Here is a 17,813-nt window from a genome sequence, read left to right as displayed (position 1 = left end):
CATCGCAGGCCCTGTGAAGACACTCCACATGAATATGACGCAATACACACATAGAATGGAATACTGTACATATTAAGTGGGTAGCAGAAGTAGGTATACAGTGGTAGCACATAGGTGAAATTTATGACATACTATTTCCCATTTTCCAGTTTTATTTTTAGTTTTATACCTGTATACCTACTTTGCACACACGCATATATATTAGGGCTGCACAATATTGGGAAAACATGCAATATGCAATACTGATATTATTGCGATATTAAACATGTATCATAAGAAATTCCATTTTTATTATCGAACAAAAGAATAAAAGGAAGGAAAAGGAAGTCATTTCAACGTATGATTAGCTAATTAATCAAAATTAGATAGATAATGTTCAACAATTGGATATTGATGTACATTTAAGTTTGCATCGCATTGGTCCAATTCAGACAAATGCAAACAATTTCATAAGAAACTTATTGCATGTCTTTGTGATATGCATATTGCACGGGCAAATATCGTGATGTTGATATATTGTGCAGCACACACACACACACACACACACACACACACACACACACACACACACACACACACACACACACACACACACACACACACACACACACACACACACACACACACACACACACACACACACACACACACACACACACACACACACACACACACACACACATATATATCTCATCCGGTTATCAAAAACAGTGCACATGGAGTTGACAGCTCATTTGGCAAAGACATCAGTATATTCTTAATTACAAAGTGCACTTTTGAGATGATTGACCGGTTAAGTTTGGATATTCTTCATTTATTCATTGACTAGTAAACAATTGTAGGTTATTTACTTGCCAAAAAATTACACACAGTTAACTGCTGTTTGGTGCTATCTGCATAGGGGCATTTACTGTACGTGGTGGCGTTGGTGCACAAAAGCCAGATGTTGACAACGAAGAGCATCAGAGCTGTCCTCTAGGATTGCGGTTGTGTTTGAACACCAGTCAAGTCCTTGCAAATAATCTCGTTCACTACAAAGCAAAAAAGGAAACATTTTTAAATATTTAAAAGAAAAGTGCACCCCCCCCTCAAAAAAACATAAGAATGGAAGAATTAAGTTAATCATGTTGATTAACCAAGCCTCCTGTAAACTAGCTTCGAAAAATGGACTGCACTACTCAGCAGCAAACAGGAGAGTGTGCTGTTGATTTAGTTTCAATTTGGTTCGAGTCACAGGAGGCGTTTGATCTTGAGGCAAACGAGCAAATATTTTTTTAACAATTCATTTATAGTTTGAAAGTGGATACATGAAATATGCAACACTACAACCAGTCCAAAGCTAAACATTCTTTGAAAAGCATTTTATCTATGGCCTTATAATAAACATCCTCTTCCTCTGTGATAAAATGTGTGAAACAATGTCTAGATGTCAAATGCTGTTTTGAATAAGATTTCAATAAAAAGCTACACAAAGATTTCTTATATCCCTTTAACGTCACGAATCGTTCGAATTGGCCACATGAATTGAAAGTCAGGGCGTGTTCCTATTGATTCGCGCTATATAATCACTTCCTGCTGATGACATAAAACCACAAGCCAGGGCGTTGAAATGGAAACTTTGTTTGCACCAAGGTTCTAAAAATAGAAGCAGAAAGGATGGCAGGAGCAGGCAGAGGACTTTTGACAGCGTTGCAATCAGGACTGAAGAAGTACATATACACAGTTGTACTGTCCACAAAAGTGTTTGTGTTCTTTCCTGTAGGCCCGAAGAAATGAGGAAGTTCACCTCGCTATCAGCTGGCTTGAACACAATGACAAGCAGCAAACAGAGATCGTCACGATATTGCAAGGCACTCGGCGGTGAAGAGTAACTTTGCACGGGAGTCAGCTGTCCAACATCAAACACACAAAATGTGTGCTCTAAAGTTGGACTCACCCTGCGTGGTTGAAGTTACACAATTCAGAATTGACCCATTTTTTTTCTTCTTAAGAGATACAATATGTGTCAAAGCAGTGTAAAGTACTATTTTTTCAGATTGGAAATGCGGGTACAAATCCAACACCAATTTAAAGTTATTTGCTCATGCAAGTTTGACGTCATCGATATACACCGATTTATACATATTTGTGTCTGCTCAAAAAACACAACAAATGCATAACATCAAAAATGCCCAGAAGCGTGTTGACTATTGTCTTTGCTTTTAGGTGCCGTGCTTTTTTTTATGAAGCACTTGAGTTGCCTTGTGTAAGATATACATACATTTTTAAATAAATTTGTCTTGCCTCAAAAGTCAAACTAAAAATTTGGGGAGTTTTCAAACAAAAATGGATCATTGTTAGCTTAATTCTACACCAAACTACAGCATGTCATGCTGAGTCGGAAATTCAGGAGACCACCAACAAAATTGGCTGTCAAAATAAACAGCTAACGTAATCACCGGTCAAGCGTGTGTGTGTGTGTGTGTACATTGGCGCTTAGCGACATTACAGCCCGCCAATGCTTCCACTATGTCACTAGCGACTCATTAGGTCCGATGACTAATGCGAGTGATTCAAAGTGGGCCAAAAAAGCTCCTTGCTTGCTATTCAGGCCATTACGTAGCTTGTTGTGTCTGCGCCTTTTTGTAACCATGGTAACGCACAGCTCCACTCATTTGATCTGAAATCGCTACATTTACACTGGAAACATTTTACAGTACAAAACCAAACCAAAATGTTACTAAACAGACATAATGATGTTCTTATCTCACACATTTAATGAGTGTGAAATCTGAATTGAACACTATACTTGCACAAGACATGACTCATGTATGAGCAGCAAGGTGACACAGGTTAATATGTTTGTAATGAATTAATAATGATAGTCTGAAAAACTAAGTGAAATTAGTTTCCTATGGCAGAAAAAAAGAAGAGCAAGATTAAAAAAAAAAAAAGCAGACATATCGAGGTAAAAGAGGATATCTGGCCACCAAAATTGAACAAACTCGCATTTCTCAATACAAACGGAGCGAGTCAACATTTCTAATAAACAAGTGGAGATGTCTGACCGAGAAGGAAGTGCCACTACAACCTAACTGTTATTCTCAAGAAAGTAACTTCATTGACTGCTGTGCTCTATTTAAAGCCGTCAGCAACAAAATGGTGAGTCAAAGGGTGTAACTAAAAATACAAACTAACAGCTATATAAATAGCGTTTGTTTTAAAAAGTAAATAAGCAAAACCGCGAGGGGAACATACTATGGAAAATGAATGACTCAATCAAGCCAATCGAGTAATTAATCAAGAATCCAGAAGATTCAGTGTCACTTTTAAGTGCCAAGACGGAACTGGTGAAGTAGCAAGCAGCCAGAGCAATCCAGCCCTCAATGACTCGTGCAATCTACTTCCAAACTTCCGACTACTCCCTGTCGTCACGGTAACTACAGCAGCCTTGAGAACCAGCTGATTTCAGTAAGGCTGTTTTATAATTCTTAGGGATGTTTCGCAATAGCATGCTCTGGACATATATTTGTTTAAAATGCAAAGAGAAGTTTGGTATCGCCAACAATTCCAAGTGAATACATTTATTGAATGGGTATAATGTCTAGACCCCGATTGTAAGACGACCCTCACTTTTTCAGTCTTATTTCAATCCAAAAAAAACCCCGTCTTATATTCGGGCCAATACGGTACTTTATTTAATGTTAAACTTGCAGACTAATCAAAAGTTGGTTTCTTGCTCTCTAAAGGGCCACCTAAGCAAATTCTAAACATATTTTTTTAGGGTGAGCATGTGAGTAGCTAAACTGGATTCTCTGCTGTCGTCACCACATTAGCCGCCATGTTTATTTTAAGTCTGTGCTGGAATTTGCTTGGCCAGCTAATGCCTTCGGGCCACTTTCATCTCTCTGCTCGTAGCCGCAAATCTTCAATCTGCCACCCTAGAGCGTGAAACACGTTTAAAGAAGCCGTAACACAGAGTGCTTTAACAGGATCTAATGAAGGCTTGGCACTCTGGCCGCTGCTCACGTCAATAGGAGAGTGTCTGGCTCCTGAGAGCGGCGCCGGCGGGGAGGGGGCGGAGACACAGGTGACCTGCTGGGAGCTGACATTGATGTGTTTGTGCATAGTCATGCGTGCACGACACCTTAGAGCACCTTCAAGTAACTGAAAAGATGGATAAAAACAATGATCTCCATTTATCTTCCCACTAAGGGACCAAAAAAATGAAAGAATGAGAGCGTATATATACATCTTAAGGTAGCACAAACCATGACCTCTTGTTTCAAGTTATTGGCAGAGGTACGTACCAATCCTCTAAAACAGGCCATACACGTGTAACAAGGCCATTGTGTATGCTAAGACAAATGTGTGTCCAAGCTGTCACTGTGTGCTTTATCTCCCTCCACAGGCCCAATCTTCACCGACCGTTTCACCTGCTCCATTGCCTCTGACCATTTTTTTCCACAGCCACTCACCACAATGGCAGAGGCCGTGCCACCTTTCCTGCCTACTTCTTCTGAAGTAACTCACTTGAGAAGGTAGACGAGACTTTTGCACATGAGCATGCAACATGGAAACGTATGGGGGCTGCAAACAGAAGCAAGCGCTCTACAGGGGAGCGGGGGGGGGCGTACCAGGTTTGCGTATTGCACAGAAGAGGAAAAACCTGACTTTCATTTAACACTGAGATACATCCGACAAATGACGGTTATCACCACGCAAATTAACTTACAGTATATCAGGATGTCGCCTCCCACGATTCCAAAAAAATGACATGTTGTCAACAAGCTTGCAAATGTGGGGAATGGCCCCTAATGTAAAGTTGTGTTCCTACTATTTTGCAAAGTGTGAGTGCAGTTTTATATATGTGTCGGTTTATATTTTGAACCATGGATAGGACTTAGTGCTTTAAGTGGAGAAAAAAAAAGTACTGGTACTCCCCTGTTATCGGGTAAATTATGTGGTGAGTATGAATTCATTTAAAAATAAATTATAGATTAGATATTGGTCAAATTAATAAACACATTTTAGACAGACCATATAAAAATGCTCCCAGGGATGATTAAATATATTACTGCAGTTTACTGAGTAACTAACAGTAGTAGTAAAACTCTTCTTTGTCTGGATAACTATTATACTGCCCCCCTGTAGCCGTACAGACAATATGATAAAGTGATGTCTCTCGGGACAGACGCTAGATCAAACATTTTGGAATTTTGTTTGGCTAGTATTCAAGTGATTGTGCATACTAGGTGACTGCTAAAAGACAACAGTGCACTATTCAGAGCATATCAGTGCCATTAATCTGAGCGACAACAACAACAAAAGTCAAGAATTAACCACTCCTTCGAACATGATGTTAACTATGTCTGAGTTTCCATCCCGCCTACGATTTTTGAATTCTAAAATTATGCCTACAGTTCATTTTGCGTCACATTATCTTTCAAGTGACACCCACACATTGACACTATGTTGGTAGAGAACAAGGCTAAAATTATCATCAGACGCTAAAGCCTGTTTTCTCGATGGCTCTGCTTTGAGCAATTGATAGCATATTTCTTTTCTGCCTTGTAACAAGGATAATGTGTTCATATTTTACTTGACTAGTCGCTGTTCTGCTGTCGCCACCTCGACTGTACAATCATTTAGGTGATAAATAATGCTAACTTGGCTTTATATTTGTGATTTGCATGGAATTACAAAGCGACGCAGGTGCTACACGACATTGTCCACAAACCCATCACCTGATTTCGATCAGTGAAAACCACTTTTGCTTGTTGCGGTTAATTTTGGTCATAATAAACCTGATACAAAAAGGTGGTATCTGATTTCAAATCTGTGAAACTAAGTGAACGAAATGATTGAATAAGCAAAACTAATATTCGAGGAGCAAGGGCATAAAAACATTTATCATTTAAAATCTTACAGACCCTGGTCACACATAGCGCTATCATTAGAATACAGCATCCATCACATGTTGATGCCTGCTCTTTCTGTAGGCCGCTGTTTGTTAGGGTTCTTCACTAGCACATCCATAGTGCTATGACAGTAACACCAGGAAATATGTAAAAGGAAAAGCTGAACAAACACTCAGGCACGCTTGGCTGTCACCAACTCGAGAAGACAGGAGCCCAACAGTATCACTGTTCTCCCAAGTGTTCATTTAACAAGTCACAAGCCTGTTTCTGTTTACTGTGGAGAGGAACCTGGTGAGCTTCGTCCAAAAAACACAAATTCCAGTGCTGCTGGATTTTTTTTCCATTGAAACCACATAACACAAACAACCCTTTCCTTTTTCCCTAAAAAAAATGCCCCTCCACCCTCTGGTTCTATCTCGCACACATCGTGTTGGATTTCTGGAGCGGAGCAGCTGCAAAAAGGAATTTCTGGAGCCAGATTGGCAGAATCGTGCGGTCGGGAAAAAGTCAATCCTCTGGTGGCTTCCCCTGCAGGATCTGGTGGGGGCGTGAGGGGGGGGGATACAGGGCCAAGGAGAAGCCCCGGCCAACGACAACAAACAAAGAGGCTTTCCCCGGCTCTCCCGGCCAGGCCGCTCCACTCCTTGACAATGGTTGCCATGGAAGATGTTTTCACATCATAACAGTATCAACGTGTCGACACTTTGATTCGCTTCACTTAAAAAACGTTTGCTCGATAAACCCATGCTAACATGTCACCTGACTACAAGAGGGGAATCTCCAACAAAGTTTAGAGAACCTTTTGCTCCAAAATAAGGAAGTCTGCTGGATGAGGCCTGACATTAATTCTGTCGAGGGGTATCGCGGGGTGGACAGGCTGAAGCACAAACATATGAGTCACCATCGATGTTATTTCCATCCCGAGTGGCGTGTCATCAAACCTCGCTTGAAAAGAATGAGCCGTTTGATCGCAGCGACTCCAGCAAGGAGACGAAGATGATATTGTAAATATCCTTCAATTGTTTGAGAGGAGGTTAAGATCGCCATCTGTGTCTCGGCTGATAAAAACGACGGCACTCATTCAGAGTAAGTAAAAATATGAACTTACACTCACCGTCATCTAGGTAGGCCTGGTCCAGGTTCTCCTCTTTCACCATCACCCTCCTGGCTCTGTCGGCTGGCGTGCCCTCAGGAGGCACTCTGGCTTTCTGCTGCCCTTTGTGGGCGTACGTCTGCTGCTGGATCACGGTCGGGTATTGCTGAGGGGGTGGCGACGGGTCGTTCCCTTGCGGGGAGTAGCCTTCGCAATAAATGGCGGGCTGGTTGTCAGGATGCGCTTGGTCTCCAGCCTGAAGCAGGAGGTGGTTGGTGGGGGAGAACTGGATGATGGATGGGTGCTGGCCTCCACCCATGGGTTCGGCAGGTGGCGCCTGGGAGCCCACGTGGACCAGGACGGAGCGGTGGGGGTCGGGGAGCACGGGCCCAGTTTGCTGATAGGTGCACGGGTTGCTGTTCAGGCTTTTCCCTGCACCAGAGAAGACAATGGCCGGGCTCTGGTTCGGGAAGCGGGATTCCTGGCCCTGGAGGTTGGAGCCCAGGCGCTGGCACGAGGCCATGCTGGAAACCAGGCCGTGTTCGGGGTGGAGGACGCCGTGTGGTGGGTGGTAGTAGGAATGATGTACGCCCACGATGGGGGGCACGGCAAAGCTCATGTGATCCGAGTCGTACTCGTCTAGGGGTTCAGACTTGATGGATGGAGCTGAATAAAAACAAATAAGCACTCCGGTGAGAAAATGTCAGCTGAGATGCAAATCTCAAGAGTTCACTGTGTCGCTTTTGCACGTTTTGCTTCAAAAGATGGCCGTAGTGAAATAGCAGTCGTCTTTTGACCTGAATTGTTAAGGCTTAAAATGAAATGAGCAAGTGTGAGAAGACTTTACAGTCGCTGGCAAATTGCTTGTCATGTGATGCTCTTACACGGCAGTGGCGTGTAGGTGAAATGCTGGGGCTGACTACGTTTCCTTTTCCCGTTGAGCACGCAGAAGGTCACTTTGACAGGATGGCAGACGGACAAGTCGCGGTAGGGAGGCACTTCCACAAACAGCATGCTCTTCAAGACAATAGCAAGATTTAAAAGACGGACTTGTAATACCAATTCAATCGTGCCGCGTCGTATACGTACCGGCTGGCTCTTATCTTTGTCGACAGTCGCTTCCATTTCCCAAATTTGCATCCCATCTGAAAGGTGAAATCAGCAATCCGTTACTAGTCACCATACAGTGAAGATTGCATTTGAGCTAATGGGAGAAAACAGCATTTTAATTGAATTCTGAACCAAAGTGGAGACATAAATGGAATGTCACATTCATATCTAATTGTTTGACTTCTTGATTCATAAATCGACACGATACATATTAGTTCCATTCACTTCAAGATGGGTAAAACTTCAGTAAAAAATAATGAACACAAATTCCTACATTATTCACAATTCCCCAAATTACTATGTGGTCGAATTTTACACTGGTAGTAATGTTATTTTCAAATTTTTATTTTTTTCAAGCATAGTTGCTACCCAATTCAAACAAGCCACACTAAGGGTCATGGTTTGTGCAGTAATGGAAACCATTTTTTTAATTATTTCTCAATGTTCCACAAACAAGATAATAGTCAAATAGTTTGGTCTTCTGGTGTGTCGGCAAACAAGTAAATCTTTTGTTTGAATTTTTCTGAAAATGTGTTTACACGAAAGACATTCTACACTGCTACATGGGGAGGGCTAATTTGCATAATAACCAGCCCCGCAAGGAATTTCTCCACCAATGAGCTCATCTGGATGAAAATCCAGACACGTGATCAATTGATGGACTTTTTCCAGTTGCTGGACTACACTATCTGGAAGAATATCAATACGCAAGCTCCTAGAATGATTCAGAATGTTCCTGTAGCTGGGAAAGCCTTTTGTCAGCATGCTAATTAAAAGCACACGGCTTAAATGAGTCAGATGGGGGAAAATGGATTCCAAATATGTTGCCAACGGCCTACCATCAACTCCACTACTCTATGACGGCTTTCTTGGCACTTGGGTTTGTTTGCACTCCACTCTAAGGGAGACCCCGACATTTGCTTTAGCTCGCCCCTCTGGACATAATTATGAGAGGAAGTGGAAATTCAAAAACGGGGGTTGGGCCCAGTATTGCACAAGCCGGCAGAGCTCCAGACCAACGCAGCTGTCTCCCATTCAGAGGGATTCCACAGTTGTGCCCGCACAAAATTCTCCAAAACACCGGTAATCCCTTTTTGAAGGATTTCTTTTTCCATGTCAGCCTCACTGTCCATTTATTGCCGCATGGCGTAACATGGCAGCAGGGAAACCCCGTTGATTATGGTGGTACCCTCTACAAAGTTTGATATTTTCCGTGTGTAATACCACCGACTCATTTATTATGCCCAACATACTATTTTTCAAATTGATGACTAATGTATCAAGACCAATTAATTGTGACGACAATACAGCAAAGCCAGCGAAGAAGTCAAAGAGGAAGTGAAGCGTCGCAGAGATACAGTTCATTGTACGATGAAAATGTGACCTTCTGAGTTAGCAGTCACTTTCTTGTTGCGGTTATTGCTGAACTAGCAAGCGAATGCGGAAAATCACGAGAGGATGTGAAATGATGCCACTCACCCTGCGTTTTCTCCATAAAAACTACTTTGGAATCGGAGCTGAAGTTCTGCCCGCTCAGGATCATCTGCTGGCCTCCCTGAACGGAGCAGCTGTCCAAGTCCTGTTTCTCCACGATGGGAAGTTCATGTGCCGAGCGCTGAGCTGCAAGGGAAGGCACTCGTGTTATGAAACTCGTTTCCCAGCTTTTGAGAAAATTCATATTTGAACCTGACGCCGATTGCACAGCCACAAATTGAAGACATCGTTGGGCGGTTTTATAATTCTGGCATTGGGTATTTTTTTCAGCCAAATAATTACTGTCAATTACTTTTTGACAATTATATAATTTGTGTACAAACTCATTCGGGCTCCATCGCCACCATCTAAAAGGAACTCCGTCATAAACCAAAGAGCGCCGGTGCACTATTGAAGGCAGCTATGGCAACAATTGAAAGGCGCTTTTCCTTATCATTAGACATCACATCATACAATGAAGTTGCTTGAAATGAAAAAACAAAACAAAATACTATTCCAGTGGAACATGCAGCTTCCTCTTCCTGCACTTCATCATCATGCAACTAAAACAAAAGCGGCAAAGCGCGGTGGCAAGAAACAACCCCGTAACCTTTGAACCCTCGTGCACGACTACAACCGTGACACCCGCCTGACGGATGTCTTGCGTGCAGACAGGCAGAGACGAGATTTGACAGACAGGAAATGACGCTTCATAAAGCTGAATTTTTGCTGTCAGAATTTTCTCCAACAGAAAAGTTGTGTTCCTAGCAAAGCTGGATGAAAAAAGAAGCTCTTGTTTGAGTTTTGATTACACCGTCTCTTTAATAAGACTGTGTAAACAAACTTGGATGTAGCCAAGCTGCACTCACGCAGTCGAGCAAACACGGAGTAACTCGCGCCGCCACGCCAGCATAAAGACATCTTTGATTGCTACAAACTCATTTGAATGTTGGAGGATCAAAAAATATACAGCAGAGAAAGAAAGCAAAGAGTGTTTTCCATTTTGCTTACAACACTCGATGGGGTGCGAGGCCGCTTGTAGAGAGACGCTCTGTCCTCCGGGCTGAGGTATGTGCACGCGGAACACCAGGCGGACACGCGTGTTCTTTCGCCCGACGTCCGTCTCGCCCTTCCTCAGCTCGATGTCGGCATTCCGCAGCTTCAGGATACCAGCACAGTCGATTCTGTGAGACGGAATGAATAAGCACAGTGTTGGCTAAATGTCGGTGCGTCGCGATGCTAATGTTAGAAGTAGGCCAGAGAGGTGTCAAAAGGTATCGATTATGGATGATCGAATTAATCGTCTTATATTTTAACTATCGAGTCATTGTCTAGAGGATTTTTATTTATTTATTTAAGATTGTCTAAATCTTTGGATTTCAAGCTCTCAAAAGTTATTGTTCTCTGATTTCTGAGGTTCTTCATGATTGATTTAGCATTGTCATTGTATTCTCACATTGCTCTCATGTTGTTCTTTGGTTCCAGGGGCATCTCCAGGACTTTGGTTCCATTGATAATCTTCTCTAAGCTGTTAGTCGTCACCGTCTTGCCTGTGATGCGGTGCACTTGGTAGAAGGCGTGCGGCTTGAGAATGCGCTCGTCCGCCGTGCCAATGAAGATTTGCAGGCCGAGCGCTTCTTTGCCTTTGTAGCCGCGCAACTGCGGAAAACGACAAAGAAGGTTGGATTGCGCAATGAGCAACAACATGAAAACTTCTGTGAACCACACGTTAAACCGGTTGTGTGTCTGGCATTATTTTATTATTACAAAAAGTGAAACTGGTTTACAAAACCTAAACTCTGATGAGCAGACGACAGAGAGCGCATTGTAGTCTAAAATGCGTTTGCTTGAATGACAAGAGACACCTTTTTCCTCCTGGGGGTGACATTTTACATCTTTGCAACATCTTTGACGCCCGCCAGTAACTATGGCAACCGCAGGGAGTGGACAGAGGAGAAACCGAGCGCAAACATGAGCGGTCGGTCGGTTGTCACGGCGACGTGCAGGAGCAGTGAGTCATGACTGAACACAGAGTCGGAAAAGTAAAGCGCAGGAGGGGGGTTGGTCACATGGCGGGAAGGGTGCAAGGGTGACATGGGGAAGGAGTGACAACGAGGAGGAGAGCAGCCGTGCCCGACCAGGCAGAACCCACCTGAGGCCTTTGGGCAGTGTGGAAAAGATGCAAGAAGAACATAAACAGCGAATGGGACTAACGGAACACTCTGCCAAAGGCCCAAAAATTCAGCCGATTGAAAGAACAAAGATGGGCGTTGCTAGTACTTGTTTCCTGGAAACCAGCCAATCACAGGGCACAAACATTCACACTCTTATTTGAACCTTTGGATGATTTCAATTCTCGAATGAACTTAGCATGGAAAGCTTTGGAATGGGGAAGAAGCTGGAGCTGATGGGGAAAACATGCAAAATCCACACCACAGCATTGTCATCACTGCAATGGTGACAGCTCAATTCCTTAGAGCTGGTGTGACAATGTTTTTCTTTGGATCATCGGGCAGTAGGCGGGGACACCCTGAATCGGTTGCCAGCCAATCGTAGGGCACACAGAGACGAACAAACAGCAATTTGGAATCCCCAATCGGCCTACCATGCAAGGTTTTGGAATGTGGGAGGAAACCGAAGTACCCGGAGAAAAAACACACAGGCACGGGGAGAACATGCAAACTCCACACAGGGATGGCTGGAGGTGGAATGGAACTTGTACCCTCCTAACTGTGAGGCGGACGTGCTACACTGTGCACCTCCGTCCAAACTAGTTAATCAACAGCGCCTCTATTGGTTGCTGACAAGTTATGTACCAAATAGTGTTTTTAAAAGTTAGTAGTTGCTTGTCTGCAAATAGTCGAGCGTCTGGACTGGATGCCAGCACATCAATTTGAAATCAAACAACTAGGTAAATATCTCATGATGTGTCTGGACTTTCAAGCAGGCTGATTTAAACAAACCAAGAAATAGGGGCTGAAGTAGAGGTGAGACAATTGATTAATCAACAAATAATTGATTATCAAATGAATAACTTATTGATTATTTTTTACCCTTTTGCTATTTGTGGCAGAAATCAACAATCAAATGAAAAACAATGTAAACCCACAAAAAAATTGACTTTCACAAGTCATAGCTTTAATGTGAGCTAAAAAGTGGAATTGAAGCTGTAATAACCGCCATCAATGTTTTTTCACCTATCGAGTGATGAGACTCGAAAGCAGTGACAGAGGAAGTCAGCTTGCTTGTGTGGTTGAAATGCTTGCAAGCCACGTGGCGGATATCCAAAAAAAGAATATTTGTATGCGTGTTGCTCGTCTACGCTACAAGAAACGATTCGGAGAACAGCGTGATAAAATCCTGATAAAATCGTGAGACCGAACGTGTACCATTGCCTGTAATAAGAGCGTAAACAATCAGGAAATGCAATTGTATGCTCGTAATGAGAAAGTCAACTGAAACCAGTGATGGATTAAGTGATGGATTTCACTTGGTATCCACAATTCTAAATCTTGTTGCGAACATAGAATTTTGATTGGCCACTATGTCCACGCTTTTGTGAAACCAGTTTAGACCCCACACCGATGCAGGTTTTAGTTTCAAGTTACAAATTTCAGGTCTAACTTGTATTTAGCTCATGGTGTAATTCCACTGTTGGCCACTAGATGACAGTACACTTATTAAATTTGAGACTGCGTAAAGTTGAAAGAAGATTTTAGCACAGTCGAATTCTTGAACATCATCTTCTGTAATTCTGCTTTAAGGCCTACAGAAAAAGTGTAGATTAAAAGTGCGTTTAAAAAGTTTTCAAAAATGACGTGCCGTAAATGCTATAAAAACATGCCTCGAGTATTTATTTCCATAATGAGGATTTCACTAACTACATGGGTGGTCTGGAATGTGATCCCTGTGATTTAGGGGGGGATTTGTGATTCAATTAATCTTCGCTGCATCTTGTGGAGTTGCCGTAAAGATAAATTGGCATTTGCGGCGGTACCTGCACCACGGGGTGTCCTCCTGTGTGGGCCTTGACGGCGCCTCTACTTCCCTCCGTCTCGTAGTGAGCTCTGTGGTGCGGCTTTGGCTGCACCTCGATATGGAGCTCATAGTGGTCCGTGCGGCTGAGCATGGGCCATTCCAAAGGGGGAAGAGATGCCAATGGGATACTATGGGACACAAAGGGCACTGATTAGAAAATTTGAATTACACTTATTGCGTGACGTGTTCTCTCCAAATGAACCTGCAGATGCTGGAGACCAGCGGCTTCGACCAAATTGGAGGGATGACAAAGAAGGGTTCTGGAGGAGGTTTGTTTTTTGAGTCCTGGTCACAGGAGACCAGGTAGTTCCCCTCGCCGTGATGTTCCGGGTACAGAGTGTAGACCTGGCTGGAGGTCTTGATGAGTTTGCTGGGCAAGCTAAAACCATTCATGGCTTCTGGCAAGCCACTGTTTGGATAGTGGGCCCCCATGTTGTGATCCACATGGCCGCCTAGCGGGGACGGGCTGCGGGAACGGATGCCGGGCACCAGAGCAGGATTCCTGTACATGTCGTAGGTGCGTTTGCCCTGAGGAGAGGTGGAACGGGAGCCAGGGCGCGGGGAAGGTGAGCAAGTTCCCAAGTAACCGTCCTCAGTTAGGCCGGTGCTCGGAGATGTGCCGGGGGAAGTGCGCGGGGATCCAGTTTGGATGTTCTGGAACCGGGGGCACAGGTCTCCAGGGTTTTGGCCGCTACTAGGGGACACGCAGGGGGACGCCCAGGGGGAGTAGCTCTCCGAGTGCCAGCTGGTGGACGAGTTGCTGCTGGCAGGGCTCAGGCACTGGGGCTCGCGGTAGGAGAGGTTATCATGGCCGGGTACGGTCAAGGTGGGTCGGGGGCTATTGACGCTCGGGTGGAGGTTCTGCAGGGAGTCGTGAGAGTGGCTGTAGTGCTCCCGGGATGGCGTGATTTCGATGCGTGGACTCAAGGCCAGGCCTGAGGGCCGGGTATTGTCCGGATAGTTCCGTGCTTCCTGGGCGTCATATCCCGTCAGAACTTCTGTCTGGTGTTCAATATAGGAGCGACTACAGGGCTTGATAGCATATGGGGAGACTTCCTCCAGCGGGAAGGGTTGATCGGAGTCAGGACTGAGGACTTTGTGGGACGCAAGATTTGGTTGATCTGGGAAGAGGGGAAAAAAAAGGACCACAATTTTAATTGTCAATACAGAATTACAATCATGATGCAAGTATCTGCAGCACTTTTACAGGATGCTCATTGGTTGCCTGACTGGCAATCATCCCGATCCATTGTCTGACTACAGTATTTTCGTCCTGTAATTGATTGATTGTTATTCCCAATGTACCCATGTGATTGGCTGGTGAAAAATGCATTGTTTATATGAACACTTTGATTGAATGGCGAAACAAATCCTCAGTCTGGAAACCAGTATGTTGTGCCCTGCAATTAATTAGTAAGAATGCCATTGTCTGTCTAGTTGTGCCAATCCATTATTGCGCTTTAATTGACTAGTGACAAATCCAGTGATTAATTGATGACTAAGTCATGATCTGGACATATGATTAGGTGGTGTTTTGAAAATGTTTTTGCACACACTCTCCCGGTTTGCATTGCCCATTAAGTTTTAACAACCTCTGACAAAGTGTCAAGAAAAAAAAACTACGGGGATTAAGGAATAAATGACACACACCCATGGGACCCTAAATGCAAGAGTGGATGCGGGGGGCACGCTTGTATTGGCGCCAAAATCTGATCACAAACCTTGACGTCCTCCCTCAGCCTCGCTGCTGCAAGGTGCTTCATATTCAAACAAGTACGCAAAGTCCAGATCCTCGTCGGAGCAGTTGACCCGGCTCAGCTCCTCCTCTACGCGGTTCTGGTCGTACAAGGAGCTCATCTGTCTAACCAACGTCTACTCCGGGTTCGGGACGAAAAGGGCGGGGGGGGGGGGGGGGGAGGCGCGATCAAGTGGAGCGCGCACTCAGTCAGGAGTCCAAAAATAAAAAATAAAACAACACTCTCACCAGGGAGCAAGAGTGCGCATGTTTCCTGTCTTGCTTGTTTGCGTGTGACGGCGGAACTATTGTCACATCATATGCACAGCGCCCGCCCTCCCCCGCCTCTCTGGTAGTGTGGAACCTCCGCCAAGGCTTGCCATAAAGTCATAAATTCGCCATAGGGAAGTCATTTATACCCACAACGGCAACATTTGTTTTAGTTTTTTTTTTTTTTTTTTAAACATGAGCGAATATCATCTGACGTCACGCAATGATGGATTGGTAGTTTGTTTTCACTGGAACAAGAAAACAAACAAAAAAAACATTACAACTAAATAAAGCGAATACAAGTAAGATAGTAAGGATTATATACAAGTAAATATAATACAATTATATATGTAAATAAATAATACACAGCAGTATGTATATTCATTACATGTATCAACAATCTATCAATTATTTCTGGCCATTGTTGTATGTATCATGATTAGAATAATAATTATGACTAAAAAAAAACAACATTTCGCATTCTGGCCAAAAACTTGGTTGAAATAATTAAAAACAGTTGCTAGTTGGATTACAAGCACCAATAAATGAAACAATGCTCATATAAATACAGTATTAGTAAAAGTTTTGAATCGGGGAAAATAAAATGGTTTTATTTTACAAGGTGATAAACCGGGCTGCTTTTTCATGTTGGAAACAAGCTTTGCATTGTGCTGCTGCACCCTGGTGTCTGACACGCTGCACTGACAACTTGCAACACAATGTTCCTACTTTTTTTTTTTTGAAATTGTCATTTCTTCTATTAAAAATGAAACAGCATATGGAATAATCACCTCATCCCAGTCAAACCTTGCCAAATGGACCAGGACCAATAATACTGCCTTCAAACTATGCTCATCATGTGCTGGATATCCAACCCGGAAACAAATCCACTAAAATACTAAGTAATACAAAACAATGTCTTGTTTGGCAGTTAAAAAAGTGATATGATAAGATTTTAATAGAATAATCACAGTGTCAACATTTACTATGAAAATAAGAAAATTAATTTAGACCTCTCCAATGTGACAATTTTTCTAAATTGTTGGCTCTGTCCCAAAACATGGAAACATATGTAAAAGGCTAGGTGGATGATGTCAGTAGTCAACTGTAAGACAAAACATTACAGACTTGCATCGATCTAGCAACATGTAATGAATAATCAAAATATTTGGATTACCATAGAATCACAACACTTGAGCAGTACCTTGATCCATGGACCTCATGGTGTGGTACTGGGCCAGTCTCCAAGTCCCTCTAAACATCAGGAGGCAAAAAAAATAAAACCAAGAAAAGACCGAAAAATGTTGGGAAAAGTCAAATTAAAATCACTCAGGTCTAACAAGCATGGCAAAGTTTTAGCTTCTCAATTGTTGAAAAGCATGGCAAAAAACGCAAACAAAAGTCCCAAGTTGTAAAAAGTCTCGTCCGAGTTTGGGGAGAGGAGCAACGGCGGAGGTTCGGCTGGCCAGTGGTTCTTTGGAGTAGCGAGAGCGGCTTCCCTGCCCTGCTCTGAGTGTTTATAATGGTGCAATGCTGCAAAATAACGGGATTCCCTCAGTGTTTCCTCCTGTTTAGGCGCCCCTGCCATGGAAACCTGGAGCTGCTCCATGTTGGGAGACTCAGGGCTTTTCCTGCAAAGACCCACACTCAGGAATCCATGACGTCGCCCGTTCCCGAGCCAAGGCATTTCTGTGGCTTTCTCTCAGACAGTAGCGCACAAGAAAGTCATTGTGGGACCCCTGAAGTCTCCGCAGAGGCACGACCAGTGAGCGACAAAAGAGGGATGCTCCGGTTTTGCTTTTTGATTACACCATACTCATCATGGCATGGTATTGTTTTTGGCTGAAGAGTTATTTTCACCACTTTCTTGACAGAGTCCTGGAGTCGCATTAAAGCTTCATGGACTCGTCGAACTCACCAGCCTTATCCAAATATGCTGCTGGCATTTGAATTTATGTCACTTACAGTTAGTCTCATTCAGGCATTGCTAGTCAGGTCTAGTCAGTATTAACTATTTCAAAAAATGATTCAGGAAGAGTTAGATCCTAATTTGCAAGTTGTTGTAATATATTCCATTTCTAGTCCTAAATCAATCCTATTCGTGCAGTTTTTGCTTAGTTTGGTCATTATATTTATTGGTCATATTTCCTCCTGTATCAACCCTATTCAGGAAGAGTTAGTTCCTAGTTTAATC

The 17,813-nt window shown here is 43.4% G+C and overlaps 1 protein-coding gene across 2 annotated transcripts; it reads right to left on the bottom strand.

The window, feature by feature from the left end:
• Nucleotides 1-592: 592 nt before the first annotated feature.
• nfatc2a (nuclear factor of activated T cells 2a) lies at nucleotides 593-15,618 on the bottom strand. 2 transcript variants are annotated; one of them, XM_085924343.1, is made up of 10 exons: nucleotides 15,336-15,618; nucleotides 13,817-14,735; nucleotides 13,574-13,742; nucleotides 11,033-11,235; nucleotides 10,588-10,760; nucleotides 9,583-9,723; nucleotides 8,083-8,138; nucleotides 7,878-8,010; nucleotides 7,009-7,659; nucleotides 593-1,031 (listed from the first exon to the last, which is right to left on the bottom strand). In XM_085924343.1, exons 1-10 carry the CDS (start codon nucleotides 15,469-15,471, stop codon nucleotides 976-978), a joined length of 2,637 nt encoding a protein of 878 aa, XP_085780469.1. In that variant the 5' UTR covers nucleotides 15,472-15,618; the 3' UTR covers nucleotides 593-975. The 2 variants fall into 2 exon arrangements, with proteins under 2 accessions (XP_085780469.1, XP_085780479.1); XM_085924353.1 differs by having other exon boundaries at nucleotides 7,015-7,659.
• Between the last annotated feature and the right edge of the window lie 2,195 nt (nucleotides 15,619-17,813).

This window comes from Syngnathus leptorhynchus, chromosome 1 (genome assembly GCF_054491065.1).
Source record: "Syngnathus leptorhynchus isolate UIUO chromosome 1, UIUO_Slep, whole genome shotgun sequence".
Classification (NCBI taxonomy): Eukaryota; Metazoa; Chordata; class Actinopteri; order Syngnathiformes; family Syngnathidae; genus Syngnathus; species Syngnathus leptorhynchus.
Note: the sequence above shows the minus strand (reverse complement) of the source record. Positions and strands in the feature narration are given on the sequence as shown.

Excerpts from the sequence above, each read along its gene's own strand:
- nfatc2a (XM_085924343.1), bottom strand. The coding sequence starts at position 15,471 with ATGAGCTCCTTGTACGACCAGAACCGCGTAGAGGAGGAGCTGAGCCGG. Across the intron at positions 13,743-13,816 it reads CTGGTCTCCAGCATCTGCAG|TATCCCATTGGCATCTCTTC; the intron begins GTTCATTTGGAG and ends TGTGTCCCATAG. Across the intron at positions 8,139-9,582 it reads TTTTATGGAGAAAACGCAGG|ATGGGATGCAAATTTGGGAA; the intron begins GTGAGTGGCATC and ends TTCACCTTTCAG.